A 24924-nucleotide genomic window follows, 5' to 3' on the forward strand; every position below is an offset into this window, starting at 1 on the left:
TGAATGAATTTAACCAAACCACACAATCAGAGAGGTGCGGGGGGCTGCCTTAATCTGGACCCTTACAAATCAGTTGGGCTAGACAACCTGGACCCTCTCTTTCTAAAAGTATCTGCCGTAATTGTTGCATCCCTCTCTTTCGTATCGTCTGAAATCCCCATAGATTGGAAAGCTGCCGCAGTCATCCCCCTCTTCAAAGGGGGAGACACTCTAGACCCAAACTGTTACAGACCTATATCTATTCTACCCTGCCTAAGGTCTTTGAAAGCCAATTTAACAAACAGATCACCAACCATTTTGAATCCCACGTACCTTCTCCACTATGCAATCTGGTTTCCGAGCTGGTCATGGGTGCACCTCAGCCATGCTCATGGTCCTAAACAATATAATTTGTTTGTGTCGCACTGCTTTGCTTTATCTTGGCCAGGTCGCAGTTGTAAACGAGAGCTTGTTCTCAACTGGCCTACCTGGTTAAATAAAGGCGAATTTTTAAAAATAAAAATGTTTTTTTAAATCGACATCCAAATCTTCGGTGCCCAGGACACATTGGGTTAACTGCCTTGCTCATGGGCAGAATGACAGAGTTTAACCTTGTCAGCTCGGGGATTCGACCCAGCAACATTTCGGTTACTGGCACAACCACTAGGGTTTTCTGTACATTATGCTCCAAATTAGTCAGGAGATTAGGTCAGATACTCAGTCCATGGTCAAGTGTCAGACTAAGACTGGGTCAGTGATACAGAAAGTAGCAAAGAACATATTTTACTAACGATTACAATGGTCTTCATTTTATAGGGACTACCTGCAAAATTATTCACCCCCCTTTGCATTTTTCCTATTTTGTTGCCTTACAACCTGGAATTAAAAAAATTGGGCGCAAATTTTTTCCCCAATATTTTTTATTGTGAAACAAGAAATTAGACAAATAAACGTAAAACTTGAGCGTACATAACTATTCACCCCCCCAAAGCCAATACTTTGTAGAGCCACCTTTTTCAGCAATTACAGTTGCAAGTCTCATGGGGTATGTCTCTATAAGCTTGGCACATCTAGCCACTGGGATTTTTGCCCATTCTTCAATGCAAAACTGCTCCAGCTCCTTCAAGTTGGATGGGGTCCGCTGGTGTACAGCAATCTTTAAGTCATACCACAGATTCTCAATTGGATTGAGGTCTGGGCTTTGACTAGGCCATTCCAAGACATTTAAATGTTTCACCTTAAACTACCCGAGTGTTGCTTTAGCAGTATGCTAAGAGTCTCAAATCTCTGGAAGAATGAAACAGGTTTCCCTCAAGAATATCCCTGTATTTAGCACCATCCACAATTCCTTCAATTCTGACCAGTTTCCCAGTTCCTGCCGATGAAAAACTTCTCCACAGCATGATGCCGCCACCACGCTTCACTGTGGGGATGGTATTCTCGGGGTGATGAGAGGTGTTGGGTTTGTGCTAGACATAGCATTTTCCTTGATGGCCAAAAAGCTCAATTTTAGTCTCATCTGACCAGAGTACCTTCTTCAAAATGTTTTAGGACTCTCCCACATGCCTTTTGGCGAACACCAAACGTGTTTGCTTATTTTTTTCTGACCACTCTTCCGTAAAGCCCAGCTCTGTGGAGTGTACGACTTAAAATGGTCCTATGGACAGATACTCCAATCTCCTCTGTGGAGGCTTATCTTTTATCTTCAGGCTTATCTTTGGTCTCTTTGTTGCCTCTCTGATGAATGTCCTCCTTGCCTGGTCCGTAAGTTTTGGTGGGCAGCCCTCTCTTGGCAGGTTTGTTGTGGTGCCATATTATTTCCATTTTTTAAATAATGGATTTAAATGGTGCTCCGTGGGATGTTCAAAGTTTTGGATATTTTTTTATAACTCAACCCTGATCTGTACTTCTCCACAACTTTGTCCCTTACCTGTTTGGAGAGCTCCTTGGTCTTCATGGTGCACTTGCTCAGTGGTGTTGCAGACTCAGGGCCGTTTCAGAACAGGTGTATATATACTGAGATCATGTGACACTTAGATTGCACACAGGTGGACTTTATTTAACTAATTATGTGACTTCTGAAGGTAATTGGTTTCACCAGATCGTATTTAGGGGCTTCATAGCAAAGGGGGTGACTACATCTGCACGCACCACTTTTCATTATTATTATTATTTTTTCACTTCACCAATTTGGAATATTTTGTGTATGTCCATTACATTCAATCCACATAAATATCAATTTAAATTACAGGTTGTAATGCAACAAAATAGAAAAAACACCAAGGGCAATGAATAATTTTGCAAGGCACTGTATTTGAAAAACAAACATGTCACATAAACCACCACAGAATAAAAATAAAACACACACAATGTAGCTATTTTAATTGCACTGACGCTATTTTACGTTTCCTAATATCATTATGTAAATATTTAATAAAAAATGTCACTCATTCCGTGGTCGATATGAAACACAACAGCCATTTGTATTTAAATGATTCGCTAGTCCTACCATAATTTGTTCTTTTTCTTCAGCCTACGTCATTTCCGATTAAAAGCTCTACTTCCGAAAGGGCGCACGTTTTTCTGCCTCTCTCTTTTCCTTGAGAACGCCATCATGGGTCGCATGCACGCTCCTGGGTAAGCATGCATTTAATTCGGAAATAATTAGCATATTGGCTTTTGTTCTCTGTAGCTGGAACTTTTTATTCGTTTTACAGTTTCTCATTAACCCCAACAGATGTTTTGTCTACACATTTGTTCAAACTAGCAATAACTATCACCAATGGTTATTGCTAGTTAGCTGGCTAACAACTAGCGTTCTACCGACACAGTGCCATGATGGCCGCGCACACAGTCCTACCAAGTTAGCAGGTGGTTTACAGTCATTAGAATAATTATATAGGTTTTTAGTTATATATACGTTGATACTGGAATGGTAACAATGAACCCGCTCGATTAAATCGTCGGCCTAAACCATATGACAATATTTGCCCATTCTAATGCTAACGTTAGCGTAATGTAGACTAGTTAGCCATAGTTTCTACCCAATACTAGCTAGGTAACTAACGTAAACTCGTACATCGCCTTGGTCCGTACAATTGCCCTTATTTTAGCGCCCCAAAAACGTAATACTTCCAGATCAACTGTAATGTCAATACCATTGTAAATCACAATTTCTCCCCTTTCCAACAAAATCGATTACATGACCTAGACTGACCGTTTCTGCATAATTCAAGCAGGCAATGAGCCCCGTCAGGTCTTTTTAAAAATGGCGGGTGGGGAAGCGAAACTAATGCTGGTAATGAAGGACAAATGTGTGGGAAAACAGCTTTTTTCACTCGATCTGTTAAACTTATCACCCTATCGCCTCTAAAATGTAAATAAAACACTATAAAGAGTTTATATAATGTGTCATTACATACCTGTTTGAAGGTTTTGTAATAAATTTGAATCGGGTTTTTAGGGCGGTGCTAAAGTGATCTTAGAAGTAAACAGCGGCTTTGAGAATGATGATCGCATGCAATGATGACGAAAAAAAATGACAAGGTATCCCCCCCTGAACCCCCGTCACTGTCCATTTCTTGTTTTTAAACGATGAGAGAAGTGCTACACCTGGTGGAGTGATTGAAAGACAGAAATAGTTGCTTTATGCGTGCTGCACGTTACGACATGACACGTCAAGATGTAACGGAGGGTCAGTTTTTTAAAACTTTTCTCCAATACTATAGCCCATTACCATGTCGATCAACGCTTGAATAGAAACCTAGTTCACACCCCCGATTTTGAAGTCAACACAGTCGCTACAGTCCCATTAGTTTTCTTTGTATCCTCGTTTGAATGTCGCGGTTACGCACATTTGTACGGAATGGGGTGAGTTTACGTAAGCTAGTTACACAGTACCGCACTAGCCAACTAGGTATCTAGTTAGTTATACAGTACTGCACTACCCAAATAACTAGCTAGGTGACATGCATTATTTCTAGTCCAAGCGTGGCTTTAGCAGCCCATGGCTATTTGTCATCATAATGTAGTTACTGTAGCTACCGACTTACAGCTACTTTCTTTCTGTTTCAGCAAGGGCCTGTCCCAGTCTGCACTTCCCTACAGACGCAGTGTGCCCACCGTAAGTATCTAGTTGTTCATAACGTTCCAATGTCATGAACATTTTGGATGGTCAACTGGCGTTAAGTTTGTATAATATGGTTATTAATCTTGTTAACCTGGTAACGTGACCACATGGTTTGCCAATATATCATCATTGAGTCAACTTTGACTGGAATGTGCATGTCATATTGCAGAGTCTAGCTAAATATCGAACGAAGGATCGCTACTGTGAATAAATGTCTAAATGGACAAGGGGGAAATCGGTCTCAACCTCTGAAATGTTGTTCTACAGTGGCTGAAGGTTACATCTGATGATGTCAAAGAGCAGATCTTCAAGCTCGCCAAGAAGGGTCTTTCTCCCTCTCAGATCGGTAAGGACCTTGTTAACTTCTCTGGGATATGTGGGACGTCCCACTTGGCCAAAATCCAGTAAAAATGCAGAGTGCCAAATTCAAATGAATTACTATAAAAATCCAACTTTCATGAAATCACACATGAAAGACACCAAATTAAAGCTACACTTGTTGTGAATCCAGCCAACATGTCTGATATCAAAAAGGTTTTACGGCGAAAGCACACCAAACGATTGTTTGGTCAGTACATAGCGACAGAAAAACAGCCATTTTTCCAGCCAAAGAGAGGGGTTACAAAAAGCACAAATAGAGATAAAATTATTCACTAACCTTTGATGATCATCAGATGACACTCATGGGACTTCATGTTACACAATACATGTATGTTTTGTTCGGTAAAGTTCATATCTGTAACGTCCTGACCAGAGTTCGTATGTGTTTTGCTTGTTTAGTGTTGGTCAGGACGTGAGCTGGGTGGGAATTCTATGTTGTGTGTCTAGTTTGTCTGTTTCTATGTTGGGTTAAATGTGTTGCCTGATATGGTTCTCAGTTAGAGGCAGGTGTTTGACGTTTCCTCTGATTGAGAACCATATTACGGTAGGCTGTTCTCACTGTTTGTGGGTGAATGTTCCTGTGTCAGTGTTGGTGCTACACGGGACTGTGACGGTTAGTGTGTTTTGTCAGTTTGTATAGTGTTTTATTAAATTCATTATGACTAATTACCACGCTGCACATTGGTCCTCTGATCCTTCTTGCCTCTCCTCGTCCGAGGAAGAGCTGGACTGCTGTTACAATATCTATATCCAAAAATCTGAGTTTAGGCGGGACTACTGTCTCACTTGGCCAAAAGCCAGAGAAAATGCAGAGCGCCATATTCAAATAAATTACTATAAAAATCCAACTTTCATGAAATCGCACATGAAAGATACCAAATTAAAGCTACACTGGTTGTGAAGCCAGCCAACATGTCAGGATTCAAATAGGCTATTTGGCAAAAGCAAACAATGCTATTATCTGACTTAGCACCATTGTAAACAAAGAGATAAGCATATTTCAACCCTGCAGGCGCGACACAAAATGCAGAAATAAAAAAATATGATTCATTTCCTTTGACGAGTTTCTGTTGGCACTCCAATATGTCCCATAAACATCACAAATGGTCCTTTTGTTCGATTAATTCCATCTATATATATATATATATCCAAAATGTTCATTTATTTGATCCAGAAAAACACCGGTTCCAACTCGTGAAACATGACTACAAAGTATCTCAAAAGTTACCTGTAAACTTTGCCAAAACATTTCAAAAAGTTACCTGTAAACTTTGCCAAAACATTTCAATCTACTTTTGTAATACAATTTTAAGTATTTTTTTAATGTAAATAATCGATAAATTGGAGACGGGGTGATCTGTGTTCGATACAGGATTAAAACAATCTGTAGTATGCTTTCTGGTCATGCGCCTCTATCTAACAGTACACAACAAGTGACACTGATTCAAAATGGCCGTACTTTATTACACAAAGGAAAAACCATCAACTAATTTCTAAATACTGTTGACATCCAGTGGAAGCGGTAGGAACTGCAAGAAGGTCAATTAGAAATCTGTATTCCCAATGAAAATCCATTGAAAAGAGTGACTTCAAAAACAAAAAAAATCTGAATGGTTTGTCCTCGGGGTTTTGCTTGCTAAATAAGTTCTGTTATACTCAGACATGATTCAAACAGTTTTAGGAACTTCAGTGTTTTCTATCCAAATCTACTAACAATATGCATATCTTATCTTCTGGGTATCTTCTGGGGATGAGTAGCTGGCAGTTGAATTTGGGTATGCTTTTCATCCAAATGTGAAAATGCTGCCCCCTATCCTAGAGAAGTTAACTTCTTATGGCTGGGATCCCGTTAACTTCTTATGGCTGCAGGGGCAGTATTGAGTAGCTTGGATGAAAGGTGCCCAGAGTAAATGGCCTGCTCCTCAGTCATAGTTGCTAATATATGCATATTATTATTATTATTGGGTAGAAAACACTCAAGTTTCTAAAACTGTTTGAATTATGTCTGAGTAACAGAACTCATATGGCAGGCAAAAACCTGAGAAAAAATCCAAATAGGAAGTGGGAATTCTGAGGCTGGTAGATTTTCAACCAAGATCCTATTGAAATCACAGCGAGATATGGATGAGTTTGGACCTTGTCTGATGCCTCTACTGTGAAGGGGGGCCGAATGAGAGGGGAATTAGTCAGGTCTGCCATGACCTGACCATGCTCGTTCACATTAGGGAGCTCTGTTCTATCGCTCATCTGAAGTCAATGTAATTCTCCGGTTGGAACGTTATTCAAGATTTATGTTAAAAACATTCTAAAAATTGATTCAATACATCGTTTGACATGTTTCTACTGACTGTTACGGAAATTTTGGACATTTCGTCAGCTTTTAGTGAACGCGCTTCCTGATGTTGGATTTGTTTACCAAACACGCTACAAAAATAGCTATTGGACATAAATGATGGACTTTATCGAACAAAACAAACATTTCTTGTGGGAGTCCTGGGAGTGCATTCTGACGAAGATCAGCAAAGGTAAGTGAAGATTTATAATGCTGTTTTGTTGACTGCACAATTTGGTGGGTAACTGTATGGCTTGCTTTTGTGGCTGACCGCTGGTTTCAGATTATTGAATATTGTGTTTTGCCGTAAAGCTTTTTGAAATCTGACACAGCGGTTGCATTAAGAACAAGTGTATATCTTTAATTATATGTAAAACATGTATCTTTCATCAACGTTTATGATGAGTATTTCTGTTGTTTGACGTGGCACTCTGCAATTTCTCCGGATATTTTGGAGGCATTTCTGAACATGGCGCCAATGTAAACTGAGGTTTTTGGATATAAAAATGAACTAAATCGAACAAGACATATATGTATTGTGTAACATGAAGTCCTATGAGTGTCATCTGATGATCATCAAAGGTTAGTAACAAATTTTATCTCTTTGTGCTTTTTGCGACTCCTCTCATGTGGCTGGAAAAATGGCCGAATTTTTCAGCATGTACGTTTGAGGAATTTTTTGAATTTGGCGCCCTGCACTTTCACTGGCTGTTATCATATCATCCTGTTAACAGGATTGCAGCCATAAGAAGTTTAACGGGATGCATATGACAACAGCCAGTGAAAGTGCAGGGCGCCAAATTCAAAACAACAAATCTCATAATTAAAATTCCTCAGACATACAAGTGTTTTACACCATTTTAAAGGTAATCTTGTTAATCCCACCAAAGTGTCCGATTTCAAATAGGCTTTTCAGCGAAAGCACCGCAATCGATTGTTAGGTCACCACCAACTCACAGAAAAATTCAGCCATTTTTCCAGCCAAAGAGAGGAGTCACAAAAAGCACAAATAGAGATACAATTAATCACTAACCTTTGATCTTCATCAAATGATACTCATAGTACTTCATGTTACACAATTATATGTATGTTTTGTTTGATAAAGTTCATATTTATATCCAAAAATGTCAGTTTACGTTGGTGTGTTATGTTCAGTAATGTTTTGCCTCAAACATCTGTTGATTTTGCAGAGCCATATCAATTTACAGAAATATGCACAATAAACATTGATAAAAGATACAAGTATTATACATGGAACTTTAGATAAACCTCTCCTTAATGCAACCGCTATGTCAGATTAAAAAAAAAAAAAAAACTTTGCGGAAGAAGCACACCATGCTATAATCTGAGTACAGCGCTCAGAGCCCAAACAAGCCATGAAGATATCCACCATGTTGTGGAGTCAACAGATGTCAGAATAGCATTGTAAATATTCACTTACCTTTGATCTTCATCAGAATGCACTCCCAGGAATCCCAGTTCAACAAATGTTTGAATTGTTCCATAAAGTCCATTTATGTCCAAATACCTCCTTTATGTTTGTGCGTTCAGTACACAATCCAGACTCACGGGCAGGTCCATGTGAAAGTTCAGACGAAAAGTCATATTACAGTTCGTAGAAACATGTCAAATGAAGTATAGAATCAATCTTTAGGATTTTTTAAACAAATCTTCAATAATGTTCCAACCGGAGAATTCCTTTGTCTTCAGAAATGCAATGGAACGCAAGCTAACTGTCACGTGAACGCGCCTGGTCAGCTCATGGCACTCTGCCAGACCCATGACTCGGAGGCCCCCCCCCCCCCCCCCCCCCCCCCCCTCCTTCACAGTAGAAGCATCAAACAAGGTTCTAAAGACTGTTGACATCTAGTGGAAGCCGTAGGAAGTGCAATATGACCAATATCCCACTGTATATTCGACAGGTGATGAGTTGAAAACCTACAAACCTCAGATTTCCTACTTCCGGGTTGGATTTTTTTCTCATGTTTTTGCCTGCCATATGAGTTCTGTTATACTCACAGACATCTTTCAAACAGAAAACACTGATGTTTCTAAAACTATCCAAATATACTAATAATATGCCCATCTTAGCTTCTGGGCCTGAGTAGCAGGCAGTTTACTCTGGGAACCTTATTCATCCAAGCTACTCAATACTGCCCCCAGTCATAAGAAGTTAATTTGTATACTGTCCAGCCCTTTCCATAAGGTTCTCTTTTCAGTTCATCTAGTGGCAATGTTTTATGCACCCTAACCCAACGGCCATATCAAATGAATGGTATGATCTTGTCAGGTGTGCTAAAATCAATGCGTTCCTTGTCGCCTTTCTCTGAAGCTGCTGTGCCGTTGAAAGTGAATTCAAGGTTCAACATTATCATTCCAGATTTACCCAGTGTTGTCCTATGCATATTATACTCACATTTTATCTTCCTCACCATACTTTTTAGGGAAAAAAAGTTGAACGCATTGTCTATTTTTCTACAATGAAACCATTTCGGGTTTGGTTGACCACCACACAAAGTACAAACCACAGAGGGGAAAATACCAAGAGACTGAAGTTAGAAAAGGCTGATACTACTATTCTCTCTACAGGTGTGATCCTTAGGGACTCTCATGGTGTTGCTCAGGTGCGCTTTGTCACTGGAAACAAGATCCTGAGGATCCTCAAGTCCAAGGGCCTGGCTCCTGACCTGCCCGAGGATCTGTACCACCTCATCAAGAAGGCTGTTGCTATAAGGAAGCATCTGGAGAGGAACCGAAAGGTAACAGGGCCTTTAAATGTTTGTCTCGAGTTAACTTCCAGGGAGGGAGGAGACTGTTAAACCACCAGGATTCTCAAGCGTAACTAGTTTGAAAATCCAACTAAATTACAGCCCTGCTGTAAAAATGAATTGACTGATGCTCAATGTGGACATCTGGTAAGGTTGCTCTTGCATTGCTCTGTCCAATTGGCTTATAGGAGCGTAGCACTGTACAGTGCCATGATGTACAGTCCCGTGCCACAACATTGTACAGCAAGCCTGTTCCCAGCCTTTGGGCTGGTATGGATGGCATCCTGCATATTCCTATGTCTTCCCAGAGCCTCTGGGCCATGACTGGGGAGGCAAACCATGTAGTGCACAATTTAACTCAATTGTAATACCTGCCTTTGCCATTGACTGTCTGAGATTTTTGACTATGTGCAAGGGCTTTTTAACTCAACTTTTTTCTTGCAGGACAAGGATGCCAAGTTCCGTCTGATTCTCACTGAAAGCAGAATCCACAGATTAGCTCGTTACTACAAGACCAAGAGAGTTCTTGCTCCCAACTGGAAGTAGTATGTATTAACTCTTCGCTGCTTTATTGGCCTTAGGGAGATCAAGCCAGCATGAAGGCATAGTACCTACTCTTCTCATTTTTTAAGTTTGTTAGTTCAGTAAATGGCACATTTCATTGTCCTGTTCTTCCCTTGTAAGAGCTGAGATATTTCTTATGTGCTAGATAAAACCTTGGAGGTAAATTAGCAGAATGGCTGTTCTGTGCCAACCTGCCAGTCCCCTTCATACATCTCCCTGACACTGGTTCTATTTAATTGTTACCAACTGCCAGAGGCATTACTCTAACTGGATAATTATCAGTTTCCCGCAGGCTGAAAATGTATACCAACAAATATACACGTATTGACTTAAGACCTGATCATCAACCATACGACTGCTTCTATTGTTAGTCAGAGTTGGTGATGTTCGACTTTAGTTGATTACACAGCTTTCCTTTACTAATCCCTTTTCCCTCTTAATTTACAGCGAATCCTCTACTGCTTCTGCTCTGGTGGCGTAAGGAGTCTTTTTCACAAATAAAAGTCAATTTGGAAAGATCTTGTCTGCTGTGTTTTGTTTCAGCGGAGGGAGTCTAAAGGTTGGCGAAAGTACACATGATGGTACTTATACTGAAAAATATAAACGCAACATTTAAAGTGTTGGTCCGATGTTTTATGAGTTGAAATAAAATAAAACATCTCAAATGTTCCATATGCATTAAAGGTTTTTCTTTAAAGTTTGGTTTCATCCCTGTTAGTGAGCATTTCTGCTTTGACATGATAATCCATCCACCTGACAGGTGTGGCCAATCAAGAAGCTGATGAAACGGCATGATCATTACACAGGTGCACCTTGTGCGGAGGACAAAAGGCCACTCAAATGTTCAGTTTTGTCACAACACAATGCCACACATGTTACAATTTGAGGGAGTGTACAACTGGCATGCTTACTGCAGGGTTGTCCATCAAATCAAAGTTTATTTTTCGCTTGCGCTGAATACAACAGACCTTACAGTGAAATGTTTACTTACAGGCTCTAACCAATAGTGCAAAAAAGACAGTGAAATAACAGCGGGGCTATATACAGTAGTGAGGCTACATACAGACACCGGTTAGTTGGGCTGATTGAGTTAGTATGTACATGTAGATATGGTTAAAGTGACTGCATATGACAAACCGAGTAGCAGTAGTGTCAAAGGGGGGGTGGTGGGACACAATGCAGATAGCCCAGTTAGCCAATGTGCGGGAGCTCTGGTTGGTCGTGCCAATTGAGGTAGTATGTACATGAATGTATAGTTAGTGACTGCATATGATAAACCGAGTAGCAGCAGTGTAAATGAGGTTGGGTCGGGGGCACACGATGCAAGAAGTCCGGGTAGCCATTTGGTTACCTGTTCAGGAGTTCTTATGGCTGGGGGCTGTTGCCAGTGAATTGAATGTTAATTTCATTACCATAAACTGCCTCCAATGTCGTTTGAGAGAGTTTGTCAGTACAGCCAACTGGCCTCGCAATCTCAGGCCATGTGTAACCACGCCAGCCCAAGACCTTCACATCTGGCTGCTTCACCTGCAGGATTGTCTGAGTATTTTTGTCTATAATAAAGTGCTTTTGTGGGAAGAAACTAATCCTCATTGGCTAGCCCATCGCTATTCCCCTACCTGGTCATGTCAAATCCATAGTTAGGGCCTACACTGTTAGGTCTTTGAAATTGTAGCATTTGTATTTTTGTTCAGTGTATTTTGAAAATGCCTTATTGCTAATGATGGCTAACCAATTGTATTGAATGTTTTTTTCGAAGTCATTTCTATTATTCAAACATTTAAGTGTCCAAACGAGCTTCAATGCCATACCACACTCGTTCCGTGGTCTCCTGCTCTTAAATGCTAGTAAAACGAAATACATTCTCTTCAAACGATCACTGCCCGCACCCGACTAGCATCACTACTCTGGACGGTTCTGATTTATATGTTGATTTATATGTGGACAACTATAAATACCTAGGTGTCTGGATAGACTAAACTCCTTCCAGACTCACATTAAGCATCTCCAATCCAAAGTTAAATCTAGAATCGGCTTCCTATTTCGCAACAAAGCATCCTTCACTCATGCTGCCAAACATACCCTCGTAAAACTGACTATCCTGCCGATCCTTGACTTCGGTGATGTCATTTACAAAATAGTCTCCAACACTACTCAGCAAATTGGATGTAGTGCGACCTGCGACCTGTATGCTCTCGTTGGCTGGCTACATATTCGTCGCCAAACCCACTGGCTCCGGGTCATCTATAAGTCTTTGCTAGGTAAAGCCCCACCTTATCTCAGCTCACTGGTCACCATTGCAGCACCCATCTGTAGCACGCGCTCCAGCAGGTATATTTCAATGGTCATTCCCAAAGCCAACACCTAATTTGGCCGGCTTTCCTTCCGGTTCTCTGCTGCCAATGACTGGAACGAATTGCAAAAATCACTAACGATAGAGACATATCTCCCTCACTAACTTTAAGCGTCAGCTGTCAGAGCAATTTACCGATCGCTGCAGCTGTACACAGCCCATCTGTAAATAGCCCATCCAACCAACTACCTGCCTCATGACCATTTTTGTTTTTCTGCTCTTTTGCACACCAGTATGTCTACTTGCACATCCTCATCTGTATATGTCACTCCAGTGTAAATTGCTAAATTGTAATTACTTCGCCACTATTGGCCTATTTATTGCCTTACTTCATTTGCACACACTGTATACATATTTTCTATTGTGTTATTGACTGTACGTTTGTTTATCCCATGTGTAACTCTGTGTTGTTTTTTTTGTCGCACTGCTTTGCTTTATCTTGGCCAGGTCGCAGTTGTAAATGAGAACTTGTTCTCAACTGGCCTACCTGGTTAAATAAAGGTGAAATAAAAAAATTAAGTGTAGATTCATTGTTACCTTGTTAAATGTGTTTTTTAAATAATTAGATGGAGAGGCTCTGGTTCCTAGGCAACCTGGTGTAGAAACTGCTGTGCTCTCCAGGCTTCCTCTCAGCTATGACTCGCAGCAGGGGGGGAAAAGGTGGAGACATGATCTAACAGACTGGGCCTCCACATGCAATCAATGAGAACCTTTGTTCTGTGGCATTTACAGGCTAAATTACTGTATTGATGGCTTAATGATGGAAAAATACTACTGTAGTGAAGTGATCAGTCATAACGCACCATTTTACCACAAGAGAGCAGCATTTAACTGTTAAATTACACTGACTGAACCAAAGTTATGCCCTTAAAGGCTAAACGCCTGAAGTTACTCCTTTTGGTGGTACATGTTTGTGAAGCAGTTGAATTCAGCAGACATGTTTTTGCATGTGCAACTGGTACATTTATCATGGGATGGTGGTTCTGATATTAAGTAAAAGTGGCTGACACCACAGGCCACAAAGACTACTCTTAACTAGCAGTCTCGTAAACCCACAATCCGTAAGACTGCCGGGAAGCTGCATTCTGATTAATGGAGCCTAATCTCTCACCCAGCAGTACTGCTCACTTGGCCCCTCTGGGGAGACCGAGTGCAGGACCTGGAAGCTGTACTTACTCTTCATCCAGATGGAACCATACACCTGCCAGAAGATGATTCACTTCAACATCACCTTAAACTTTTATTCTATGTCATGAGTTGCCCCACCTTAGGTATTATTTATATGATTAGACTAGTCTCTGCTTATGTGAATTCAAAAGATATTTGTCTTTAATTCATCATTAATCATTGGAAATATTTGATAGCCTCTGGTTTAGATGTCTGTACATTTTGGCTATCAGTAATCAAAGAAAACATTATTGTCTAAGATCATATTACCAATATGGTTCCTAAAGTTTCTTGAAAGCAGTAGCCTATAAATAGAAGCATTATTAAGGGATGAGCTGTTCTGTGATCTTTTTTTCTGTAGATTTAACATACATTACTTAGGCTAGCTTTATTCTGCTAAAAGAATAACAGGTAATGAAGGTGTCACACATTGTATTGATTTTGTTTCAGTATATATTGGTGTATCAGTATCCGTGTTGGACAGGAGCATGGTTTTAGTGCCAGAGGAGTGAAATGCCATCTTCGTGTGATATATCAGATTACCTGTAAGATCTTTATTGCATTTGCTGCAGAGCCCCTTCAGCTAGCACTGATTCACCCGGAGCTGCTGCCTCCTAGGAGAGGACGATAACATTGAGTCACCTTGCTGCATTGTGAGCCTCTGGCAGTGGAGAGGCAGGAATCAGCAGCAGCGCCTATACTGCAGAGCTGCGCAGGACTGTGCATCACTACCGTGTGTGTTAGAGGGAGAGAGAGAATAGTGGAGAAAGGTTGACTGGGGACTGCAGTGTTATGTCCCCCTCTGCCCCAGGGTTCATGGTTTGGAGAATTTTTCTCTGTCTGAAATGTTTTCGGTAAATGCACACCACCCCAGTGTAGACGACTTAGTGCAGTGCAGCGACTGATCCCAGTTAAAATGGTCATGTCCCCCCCCCCCTCAGACTGCTACTTGCAGATACAGTTTTTCAGAGTTTGTGGGGTGTCTCCAGGACTGAGTTGCTGCAGAGGGATTCAGTGGAATGAGAAAGGCAGAGTGTCAGGAGAGTTGTCCAAGGACTCTATAACTGTGATCCCATGGGATCAGCGAGCTGTCAACTTCTCAGTGCTGGCCTTCTCCCTCAGCAGCCTTGCTCTGAATGCCTAATGCAGCGTTCACGTGCTAAAGGGATGTAGGAAACACAGAAATATCCAACTTGCTAACTGGTTGTAGTTATACACGTGCCACATTCAACCACTTAGCAAGTCGGACATTTCAGAGTTTCCTACTTCCGACTAGCATGTGAACACGGTATAACATCACCACTCTGAGAGTTCCTATCACTCATCTGCAGCAATAAGTTATTCTTTATGTTCCATTGAAATTTACAAAAGTTATTTTCAAAAGCTTATTTGTGTGTGTTATACTGATACAATAAAATAAACAATAGCATGATATTTGGCTCACCTAACCTCACCTATTGTTTGCAGAGTCAACAAAGACAGATCCCCCCCCCCCCCCACCTCAATATGCCAGCCTCCATAATTTTCTTCAACTTCTGGCTTAGTTTTTTCACTCTTTAATTTAATTTAAAATGTATTTAACTAGGCAAGTCAGTTAAGAACAAATTCTTATTTACAATGACGGCCTGGCAAAAGGCCTCCTGCTGGGACGGGGGCTGAGATTAAAAATAAAAATATAGGACAAAACACACATCACGACAAGAGAGACACCACAACACTACATAAAGAGAGACCTAAGACAACAACATAGCATGGCAGCAACACCACATGACAACATGGTAGCAACACAACATGGCAGCAGCACAACATGGTAGCAGCACAAAACATGGTACAAACATTATTGGGCACAGACAACAGCACAAAGGACAGAAGGCAGAGACAACAATATATCACGCAAAGCAGTGATCATCAAGGCAGGTTTTCAAAAAGAGCTTGTTTGATGTATAATATCTGTAGTCAAATGGGTTTGGAGAAGAAGCGTGTTTGATTTCACACCATCATTCCAGAGGAACAGTACATCAAACCAATGGGGGACAGGCCAGCAAAGCCTCCTCCATAGGGATTCAGTGATCAAATATTTATATCGCAGTGGGGTGTTTGATGCTTTCTGCTCCCTGGGAGTGTACTCTGGGTTGTTTTAGTCCAGGAAGGAAGGAGATTGATAACCTTTACCTAACAGGAAGCCCACGAGGATATGGAGAGTTATTTCTCTTCTTTTAGTCGTTTTAAAAATGTATTGGGCCAAAATACTGTGTTCAGTAAGAACGTTTTTAGATAAAACACTGCATTGGTAAAAAAGGCCTGATGGCAGTACTATATCTATTGAGATGTAATCCACTCATTCTGAATCATGAGGAATACGTGAATTCAAATGCCTATTGTAAAAATAAAGGTTGTCATAAAGACATTGTAAAGAGGCCAGACATTATATGTCGATGTCTTCCTTTTTTGATGTCTAGTGATACAGCTCTTTTCCCTCTTTACTTATGTAGATGTAGCCTGCTGTGTACTCTGTACTGTGACTTTGAGCTTTGCCTCACACACCTCAAGTTAAATTTATGGGCAGCATCAGGAAATTGGGCAGGTCCGTTTGATGCAGTGTTAGCATTATTGTAATGTGTCATGGTTGGGAAGGCTCTCTGTCCTTTAGGCCTGCAGCTGCAGTGAGAGCGATGACGCTGACAGATCCACAGCTAAACCAGCTTTGTGTGTACATGCCACACACACTGTCACACACATTGTTACACACACACAGAGAGAGAGTTGGATTGTAGATGCATCATTAATTCACTTACTGCCATTTAACATATTGTCAGCCATAGCACACAATAAAGCTGGCTATGTATAGCTTTTCTCTGATGACAACAATGGCCTCCTGAGCAGTTGCTTCTTCTTTTTATGTGAACTTGCCCTGCTCTTGAGAGAGGTCCTCCCATGTCAGTGTATTTTTGTTACTGGGAAGTCTCTCACTCAGAGAAACCTGATAGCTGCTGGATCTGGGGTGTGAGGACAATGTAAGGCATGGGATAATAGTCCCATTACAGCACAGCCAGCTGGCATATTTTAAGACATTTCTGTCAGTATCCAATTTTGAATTTTCCGGCAATATTTACCATTAAAGAAATACAGAGTTACATAGCCTATACAGATGTAAATGTAATTTGATCACTCGTTTGTTGTTGAGAATTTTTCTGTAACCTCGTTCGACATCTATCCAACATATTAGCCCAACACATGATATATTTCTGAAATACTCAAGATGTTTCCATAGCTATGGGAAGTAGGTCTGCTGAGGGTGCTGCAGCACCCCCTGAAAAATAAAAATTATGCAATTTTCAATAAAAAAAAAAAATGAGCGGAGAAAAATAATTGTCATTGATCTTACCCCGAGCTTCCTGTTTGAAAGTTGTTCTGACCCCTCTAAGATGTCACATCAATTAAGTGATGTGATACTGATCATGTGATTTCTCTGTAGGGTTGCACATTTTGGGGAATATTCAGAGGTAGAAACTTTACGTGGGAATTAACGGGAATATACGGGAATTAACGGGATTATATGGGAATTAACAGAAATATATGCAAATTTATATTAATACCATTTAAATGTAGATCTTTTTTGAACTGGTGCAATCAATTACCTTCAGAAATCACATAATTAGTTAAATAAAGTCCAAAGGACCACTTTAAGCCGTACACTCCACAGAGCTGGGCTTTACGGAAGAGTGGCCAGAAAAAAATTATGTGGGAGACTCCCCAAACATATTGAAGAAGGTACTCTGGTCAGATGAGACTAAAATGTAGCTTTTTGGCCATCAAAGAAAACGCTATGTCTGGTGCAAATCTAACACCTCTCATCACCCCGAGAACACCATCCCCACAGTGAAGCATGGTGGTGGCAGCATCATGCTGTGGGGATGTTTTTCATCGGCAGGGACTAGGAAACTGGTCAGAATTTAAGGAATGATGGATGGCGCTAAATACATGGAAATTCTCGAAAGAAAACTGTTTTAGTCTTCCAGAGATTTGAGACTGGGGCGGAGGTTCATCTTCCAGCAGGACAATGACCCTAAGCATACTGCTAAAGCAACACTCGAGTGGTTTAAGGGGAAACATGTAAATGTCTTGGAATGGCCTTGTCAAATCCCAGACCTCAATCCAATTGAGAATCTGTGGTATGACTTAAAGATTGCTGTACACAAGCAGGAACCCATCCAACTTGAAGGAACTGGAGCAGTTTTTACTTGAAGAATGGGCAAAAATCCCAGTGGCTAGATGTGCCAAACTTATAGAGACATACCCCATGAGACTTGCAGCTGTAATTGCTGCAAAAGGTGGCTCTACAAAGTATTGACTTTTGGGGTGGTGAATAGTTATGCATGCTCAAGTTTTTTTTCTTCTCTTATTTCTTGTTTGTTTCACAATAAAATATATTTTGCATCTTCAAAGTGGTAGGCATGTTGTGCAAATCAAATGATACAAACCCCCCAAAAATCAATTTTAATTCCAGGTTGTAAGGCAACAAAATAGGAGAAATGCCAAGGAGGTGAATAATTTCGCAAGCCAGTGTAGATTGCTGCTACAACTTGATGACCCTTCACATACCTAACCATTTCCTTGGCTCTCTTGTAGAGTGTATCCATTGTTTTCAGTGCCATGATGTCCTTAAGAAGCAGATTCAATGCATGAGCAGCACAGCCAATGGGTGTGAGGTGATTGCATTGCCTGTCACCAGTGCAAATACCTTCTTTGGTCCAAGGTCATTGATGACTGCCTTCAGCTCATCTGCAATGTAGAGACTGGTGTGTCTGTTGTCCCTTGTGGCTGTGCTCTTGTTGAATACTGGTTGAGGGGTGAAGATTATGTAGTTAATTATTCCTTGCCCACGAACATTCGACCACCCATCAGAGACGATTGCAATACAGTCCTCTAGGCAGAGTTCCTCTGTCCAGTGTGTGTTCTTTTACCCATCTTATTCCTTGCCCACGAACATTTGACCACCCATCAGAGACGATTGCAATACAGCCCTCTAGGCAGAGTTCCTCTGTCCAGTGTCTGTGTTCTTTTGCCCATCTTAATCTTTTTTTTTATTGGCCAGTCTAAGATATGGCTTTTTCTTTGCAACCATGCCTAGAAGGCCAGCTTCCCAGAGTAGCCTCTTCACTGTTGACGTTGAGACTGGTGTTTTGCGGGTACTATTTAATGAAGCTGCCAAGTGAGGACTTGTGAGGCGTCAGTTTCTCAAACTAGACACTCTAATGTACTTGTCCTCTTGCTCAGTTGTGCACCGGGGGCTCCCACTCCTCTTTCTATTCTGGTTGGAGCCAGTTTGCGCTGTTCTGTGAAGGGAGTAGGACACAGCGTTGTACGAGATCATCAGTTTCTTGACAATTTCTTGCATTGAATAGCCTTCATTTCTCAGAACAGGAATAGACTGACGAGTTTCAGAGAGTTATTTGTTTCTGGCTGGTTATTGTTTTTTTCTTGAGCCTGTAATCGAACCCACAAATGCTGATGCTCTAGAAACTCCACTAGAAGGCCAGTTTTATTGATTCTTTAATCAGGACAACAGTTTTCAGCTGTGCTAACATAATTGCAAAAGGGTTTTCTAATGATCAATTAGCCTTTTAAAATGATAAACTTGGATTTGCTTACACAACGTGCCATTGGAACACAGGAATGATGGTTTCTGATAATGGGCCTCTGTACGCCTATGTAGATATTCCATTAAAAAAAAAAATGCCGTTTCCAGCTACAATATTCATTTACAATATTAACAATGTCTACACTGTATTTCTGATAAATTTGATGTTATTTTAATGGACAAAAAAATGTGCTTTTCTTTAGAAAACAAGGACATTTCTAAGTGACCCCAAACTTTTGAACGGTAGCGCATGTCGCATTCACGTGCTAGTTGTAACTAGGAAACTCGGAAATGTACTACTTGCTAACTGGTTGAAAGCGGCACGCAGAAACATCCACATCAGATTTGTCCTGTTTTTTCTCTGTAGTTCTAACCTAGCAATTTTATGAAGTTGGCTTTAGCTAGCATAGATAGGTTCCCAATCTCCCAAACCTGTAACTAGCTACTAAGAAGCCATTTCAGGCTATCAAGTTAGAGATTGTCTAACTATCTTAGCTGGCATGTCTGCTGGCAAGGTTGGTAGACTTTAGAAAAGCAAGCAATAACTGTTCTGAATAAGACTCACATTCCTTTCAATCTTTTACCCAAATTTTAGCAGAGATGCAAAGAAGCGTTTCTTTTTTTTTTTACTACAAGTCAGGAGGATACAGACAGCTCAAGAGGTATGCATAGATATGCAGAAAACATATTTTTTTTTACATAGAATTAAGTATAATGATTATGGTTCTAGAAGGAAAAAGCTGTTTCAGGTGTTTGAAAAATGCAAAATTCTCCAACTTATGGTAGCGGGTTTCACGACTTCCGCCGAAGTTGGTCCCTCTCCTTGTTCGGGCGGCGTTCGGCGGTCGAAGTCACCTACTTTCTAGCCATCGCTGATCCTCTTTTCATTTTCCTGTATATTGTATATTGATGACATTTTGATATACTCCGCGCTACACACGCTGAGCATGTGTCCCTGGTGCGCAGAGTGCTTGGTCGCCTGTTGGAGCATGACCTGTACGTCAAGGCTGAGAAATGCCTGTTCTTCCAACAGTCCGTCTCTTTTCTAGGGTATCGCATTGCAGCCGTAATTAATTGGCCGACTCCCACCACGGTAAAGGAGGTGCAGCGGTTCTTGGGGTTTGCCAACTACTACCGGATAAGGGGTTTTGGTCAGGTAGCGGCTCCAATTACCTCACTGCTGAAGGGGGGCCCGGTGCGCTTGCAGTGGACAGCTGAGGCGGACAGGGCTTTTAGTCACTGTTTACCTCGGCTCCCGTGCTGGCCCATCCGGATCCCTCTTTGGCGTTCATAGTGGAGGTGGACTCGTCCGAGGCTGGGATAGGAGCTGTGCTCTCTCAGCGCTCGGGTACGCCACCGAAGCTCCTCCCCTCTGCCTTCTTCTCGAAGAAGCTCAGCCCGGCGGAGCAAAACTATGATGTGGGGGACCGGGAGTTGTTGGTTGTCGTCAAGGCTTTGAAGGTGCGGAGACATTGGCTTGAGGTGACTAGACACCCTTTTCTCATCTGGACTGACCACCGAAATCTAGAGTACATCCGGGCGGCGAGGAGACTGAACCCTCACCAGGCAAGGTGGGCCATGTCGTTCACCTGTTTTGTGTTTACCCTTTCTTACAGACCAGGCTCCCAGAACGCAAAGGCAGACGCATTGTCCCGGCTGTATGACACAGAGGAGCGGCCCATGGATCCCACTCCCATACTCCCAGCCTCCTGCCTGGTGGCGCCGGTAGTGTGGGAGCTGGACACGGACATTGAGCAGGCGTTACGTGCAGAGCCCGCTCCCGTCCAGTGTCCCGCTGGGCGTCTGTACGTCCCGTCTGCTGTTCGTGACCAGTTGATCTATTGGGCCCACACGTCACCCTCCTCTGGTCATGCTGGGATCGGTCGGACAGTGCGCTGTTTGAGCGGGAGGTACTGGTGGCCTACCTTGGCCAAGAACGTGGGGGTTTATGTTTCCTCCTGCTCGGTGTGCGTCCAGTGTAAGGCTTCTAGGCACCTGCCCAGAGGTAAGCTACACCCCTTACCCGTTCCACAGTGACCTTGGTCGCACCTGTCGGTGGATTTTCTTACTGATCTTCCACTCACAGGGTAACACCGCGATCCTGGTCGTTATGGATCGTTTCTCTAAGTCCTGTCGTCTCCTCCCTCTGCCCGGTCTCCCTACGGCCCTACAGACTGCGGAGGCCTTGTTTACACACGTCTTCCGGCACTACGGGGTGCCTGAGGATATAGTGTCTGATCCGGGTCCCCAGTTCACGTCTAGGGGTCTCGATCAGCCTTACTTCCGGTTTTCACCCCGAGAGTAATGGGCAGGTGGAGAGAGTTAACCAGGATGTGGGAAGGTTTCTGCGGTCCTATTGCCAGGACCGGCTAGGGGAGTGGGCGGAGTTCGTGCCCTGGGCCGAGATGGCACAGAACTCGCTTCACCACTCCTCCACTAACATCTCTCCCTTCCAGTACGTACTGGGGTACAAGCCGGGTTCTGGCGCCTTGGCATCAGGGTCAGACCGAGGTTCCTGCGGTGGACGACTGGTTCAGGCCTCGCGGAGGACACATGGGAAGCTGTCCGTGTCCACTTTCAGCAGACCGTGACGCGCCAGAAGAGTAATGCAGATCGCCACCGCAGTGAGACCCCGATGTTCGCACCGGGGGATCGGGTCTGGCTCAACCCGGAACCTGCCCCTCCCCCTGCCCTCCTGGAAGCTGGGTCCGTGGTTTGTGGGGCCATTTAAAGTCCTGAGGAGAGTGAACGAGGTATGTTATAGGTTACAGCTTCCCCCCGATTACCGCATTAACCCCTCGTTCCATGTGTCTCTCCTCAGGCCGGTGGTGGCTGGTCCGCTCCAGGAGTCTGAGGTGCAGGAGGTTCCTCCGCCCCCTCTGGACATCGGGGGGGCCCGGCGTACTCCGTTTGCTCCATACTGGATTCGAGGCGCCGGGCGAGGGGCCTTCAGTATCTCGTGGAGTGGGAGGGGAGCTGGTTTCCGGTTGAGGACGTGTTGGAACCATCTATGCTGCAGGAGTTCCATCTTCTTCGTCCGGATCGCCCTGCGCCTCGCCCTCTGGGTCGTTCCCGAGGCTGGTGTCGACGCACTGCTGGAGCTGCGCGTCAGGGGGGTGGGGGTACTGTCACAACTTCCGCCGAAGTTGGTCCCTCTCCTTGTTCGGGCGGAGTTCGGCGGTAGAAGTCACCGACCTTCTAGCCATCGCTAATCCTCTTTTCATTTTCCTTTGGTTTTGTCTTCTCTTGTATCACACCTGGTTCCAATCCCATCAATTACATGTTGTGTATTTAACCCTCTGTTCCCCCCTCATGTCTTGTCGGTGATTGTTTGTTTGTAAGCTATGTGCAAGTTATGTTCTGGTGTGCGACGGGTTTTGTACCCACTTGTATTATATTGTATATTTTGGTTTTCGGAGTTTTGAGCACTTATTAAACTGCTCCGTTTATACCAAGTTCAATCTCCTGCGCCTGACTTCCCTACCCTCCCTACCACCAGCACGCACCCCCTTGCAGCGGGGCCTAGCCCCACTCTGGACCACACCCCAGACTTCCTCACCTACATTGAGCCCCCTTGGCGGGGGGCACACCCCTTGCGGCAAGTGTATAGCTCAACCAATTAGCAAGTGAGAAATTAGTTTCCTACTTCCGACTGCCACATGAAAGTGGCACTAATGTTCCATAACCTTACATATAACTGCCAAAATAAAGGACACTCTTGAGTAAATGAAGGATATAAAGTATATTGAAAGCATTGCTTCCACACATATGTGGTTCCTGAGTTAATTAAGCAATTAACATCCCTTCATCCTTAGGGTCATGCATAAAAAATGTCAAGTTGGCCATTATTTTGGCTACACATGGTTGGAAGAAGAGATCTCAGTGACTTTGAAAAAGGGGTCTCAAAGGAGAATAGTGTTCCTCAGTCACCAGATCTCCACCCAATTGACCACATACAGTGCATTCAGACCCTTTGATTTTTTCCCCACATTTTGTTACGTTACAGCCTTATTCTAAAATTGATTTAAAAGTTACCCCCCCCCATCAATCTACACACAATACCCTATAATGGCAAAGCAAAAACAGGTTGAGAAATGTTTGCAAATGTATAAAATCTATTTTTTTCTTCTGAAATATCACATTTACATAAGTATTCAGACCTTTTACTCAGAACTTTGTTGAAGCACCTTTGGCAGCGATTACAGCCTCGAGCCTTCTTGGGTATGACGCTACAAGTTTGGTACACCTGTTTTTGGGGAGTTTCTCACATTTTTCTCTGCAGATCCTCGCAAGCTCTGTCAGGTTGGATTGGGAGCTTTGCTGCACAGCTATTTTCAGCTCTCTCCAGAAATGTTCGATCGGATTCAAGTCCGGGCTCTGGCTGGGCCACTCAAGGTCATTCAGAGACTTGTTCTGAAGCCACTCCTGCCTTGTCTTGGCTGTGTACTTTGGGTCATTGTCCTGTTGTAAGGTGAACCTTTGCCCCAGTCTGAGGTCTTGAGCACTCTGGAGAAGGTTGTCATCAAGCACCTCTCTGTACTTTGCTCTGTTCATCTTTCCCTCGATCCTGACTAGTCTCCCAGTCCCTGCCGCTGAAAAACATACCCACAGCATGATGGTGCCACCACCATGCTTCACTATAGCGATGGTGCCAGGTTTCCTCCAGACGTGAAGCTTGGCATTCAGGCAAAAGAGTTCAATCTTGGTTTCATCAGACCAGAGAATCTGGTTTGTCATGGTCTGAGAGTCTATAGCTGCCTTTTGGTCAACTCCAAGTTGGCTGTCATGTGCATTTTACTAAGAAGTGGCTTCTGTCTGGCCGCTCTACCATAAAGGCCTGATTGGTGGGGTGCTGCAGAGATGGTTGTCCTTCTGGAAGGTTCTCCCCCCTCCACAGGGCAGTCAGCTCTAGGAAGAGTCTTGGTGGTTTCAAACTTCTTCCATTTAAGAATGATGGAGGCCATTGTCTCGACACAATCCTGTCTCGGACCTCTACGGACAATTCCTTTGACCTCATGGCTTGGTTTTTGCTCTGACACGCACCGTCAACTGTGGGACCTTATATAGACTGTAATGAATACTCAGGGAGAAAAAGGTGTAGATTCACACGCAGAGCGAGGCAGGTATTTATTTTGCCTTCGCAGGCAGGAATCGTGGTCACAGGCAGGCAATGGTCATGCACAGGTTGGCAAACAGGCAGGTGAATCAAAACTAGGACTGAAGTCTATAACTGTAACGAAAGTCATTTTCTTCCTCCTCCTCGGACGAGGAGAGGAATAACTGGTTCTCACAAACAAGCTAGGAAGGCTTAGTAGAGTCAAAACGAACAATACCTCACAAAGGCACAAATAGAATGAACTGAACTAAATGAGGAGCTGATGAGACAAGGTGAGTAACTAACACAGGTGAAATCAATGAACAAAAATGAAAGACAGGGCTACGTTCATGAACACAAAGAAACAGGACTAGGTTCAAGAACACAACGAAACAGAACACAAGGTTGACTAAGAAAATAAACACAGAACCTTACGAAGATAGGTGTGTGGCTTTCTAAATCCTGTCCAATCAATTGCATTTCACACAGGTGGATTCCAATCAAGTTGTAGAAAC

The 24924-nt window shown here is 42.8% G+C and overlaps 1 protein-coding gene and 3 non-coding genes across 4 annotated transcripts; all 4 read left to right on the top strand.

Annotated features, from left to right (window-relative positions):
• The first annotated feature begins 2532 nt into the window (after nucleotides 1-2532).
• Nucleotides 2533-10671, top strand: LOC129854398 (40S ribosomal protein S13-like). The gene is made up of 6 exons (XM_055921384.1): nucleotides 2533-2616; nucleotides 4054-4102; nucleotides 4376-4454; nucleotides 9411-9580; nucleotides 10034-10134; nucleotides 10601-10671. Exons 1-6 carry the CDS (start codon nucleotides 2594-2596, stop codon nucleotides 10632-10634), a joined length of 456 nt encoding a protein of 151 aa, XP_055777359.1. The 5' UTR covers nucleotides 2533-2593; the 3' UTR covers nucleotides 10635-10671.
• LOC129854647 (small nucleolar RNA SNORA68) lies at nucleotides 9061-9192 on the top strand. The gene has a single exon (XR_008759354.1). It is a non-coding gene; the product is annotated as a small nucleolar RNA SNORA68 (small nucleolar RNA).
• On the top strand, nucleotides 9721-9943 carry LOC129854665 (small nucleolar RNA SNORA73 family). Its single transcript, XR_008759370.1, has one exon. It is a non-coding gene; the product is annotated as a small nucleolar RNA SNORA73 family (small nucleolar RNA).
• On the top strand, nucleotides 10239-10367 carry LOC129854654 (small nucleolar RNA SNORA19). The gene has a single exon (XR_008759360.1). It is a non-coding gene; the product is annotated as a small nucleolar RNA SNORA19 (small nucleolar RNA).
• Nucleotides 10672-24924: the final 14253 nt, after the last annotated feature.

Source organism: Salvelinus fontinalis, chromosome 4 (genome assembly GCF_029448725.1).
Source record: "Salvelinus fontinalis isolate EN_2023a chromosome 4, ASM2944872v1, whole genome shotgun sequence".
NCBI lineage: Eukaryota > Metazoa > Chordata > Actinopteri > Salmoniformes > Salmonidae > Salvelinus > Salvelinus fontinalis.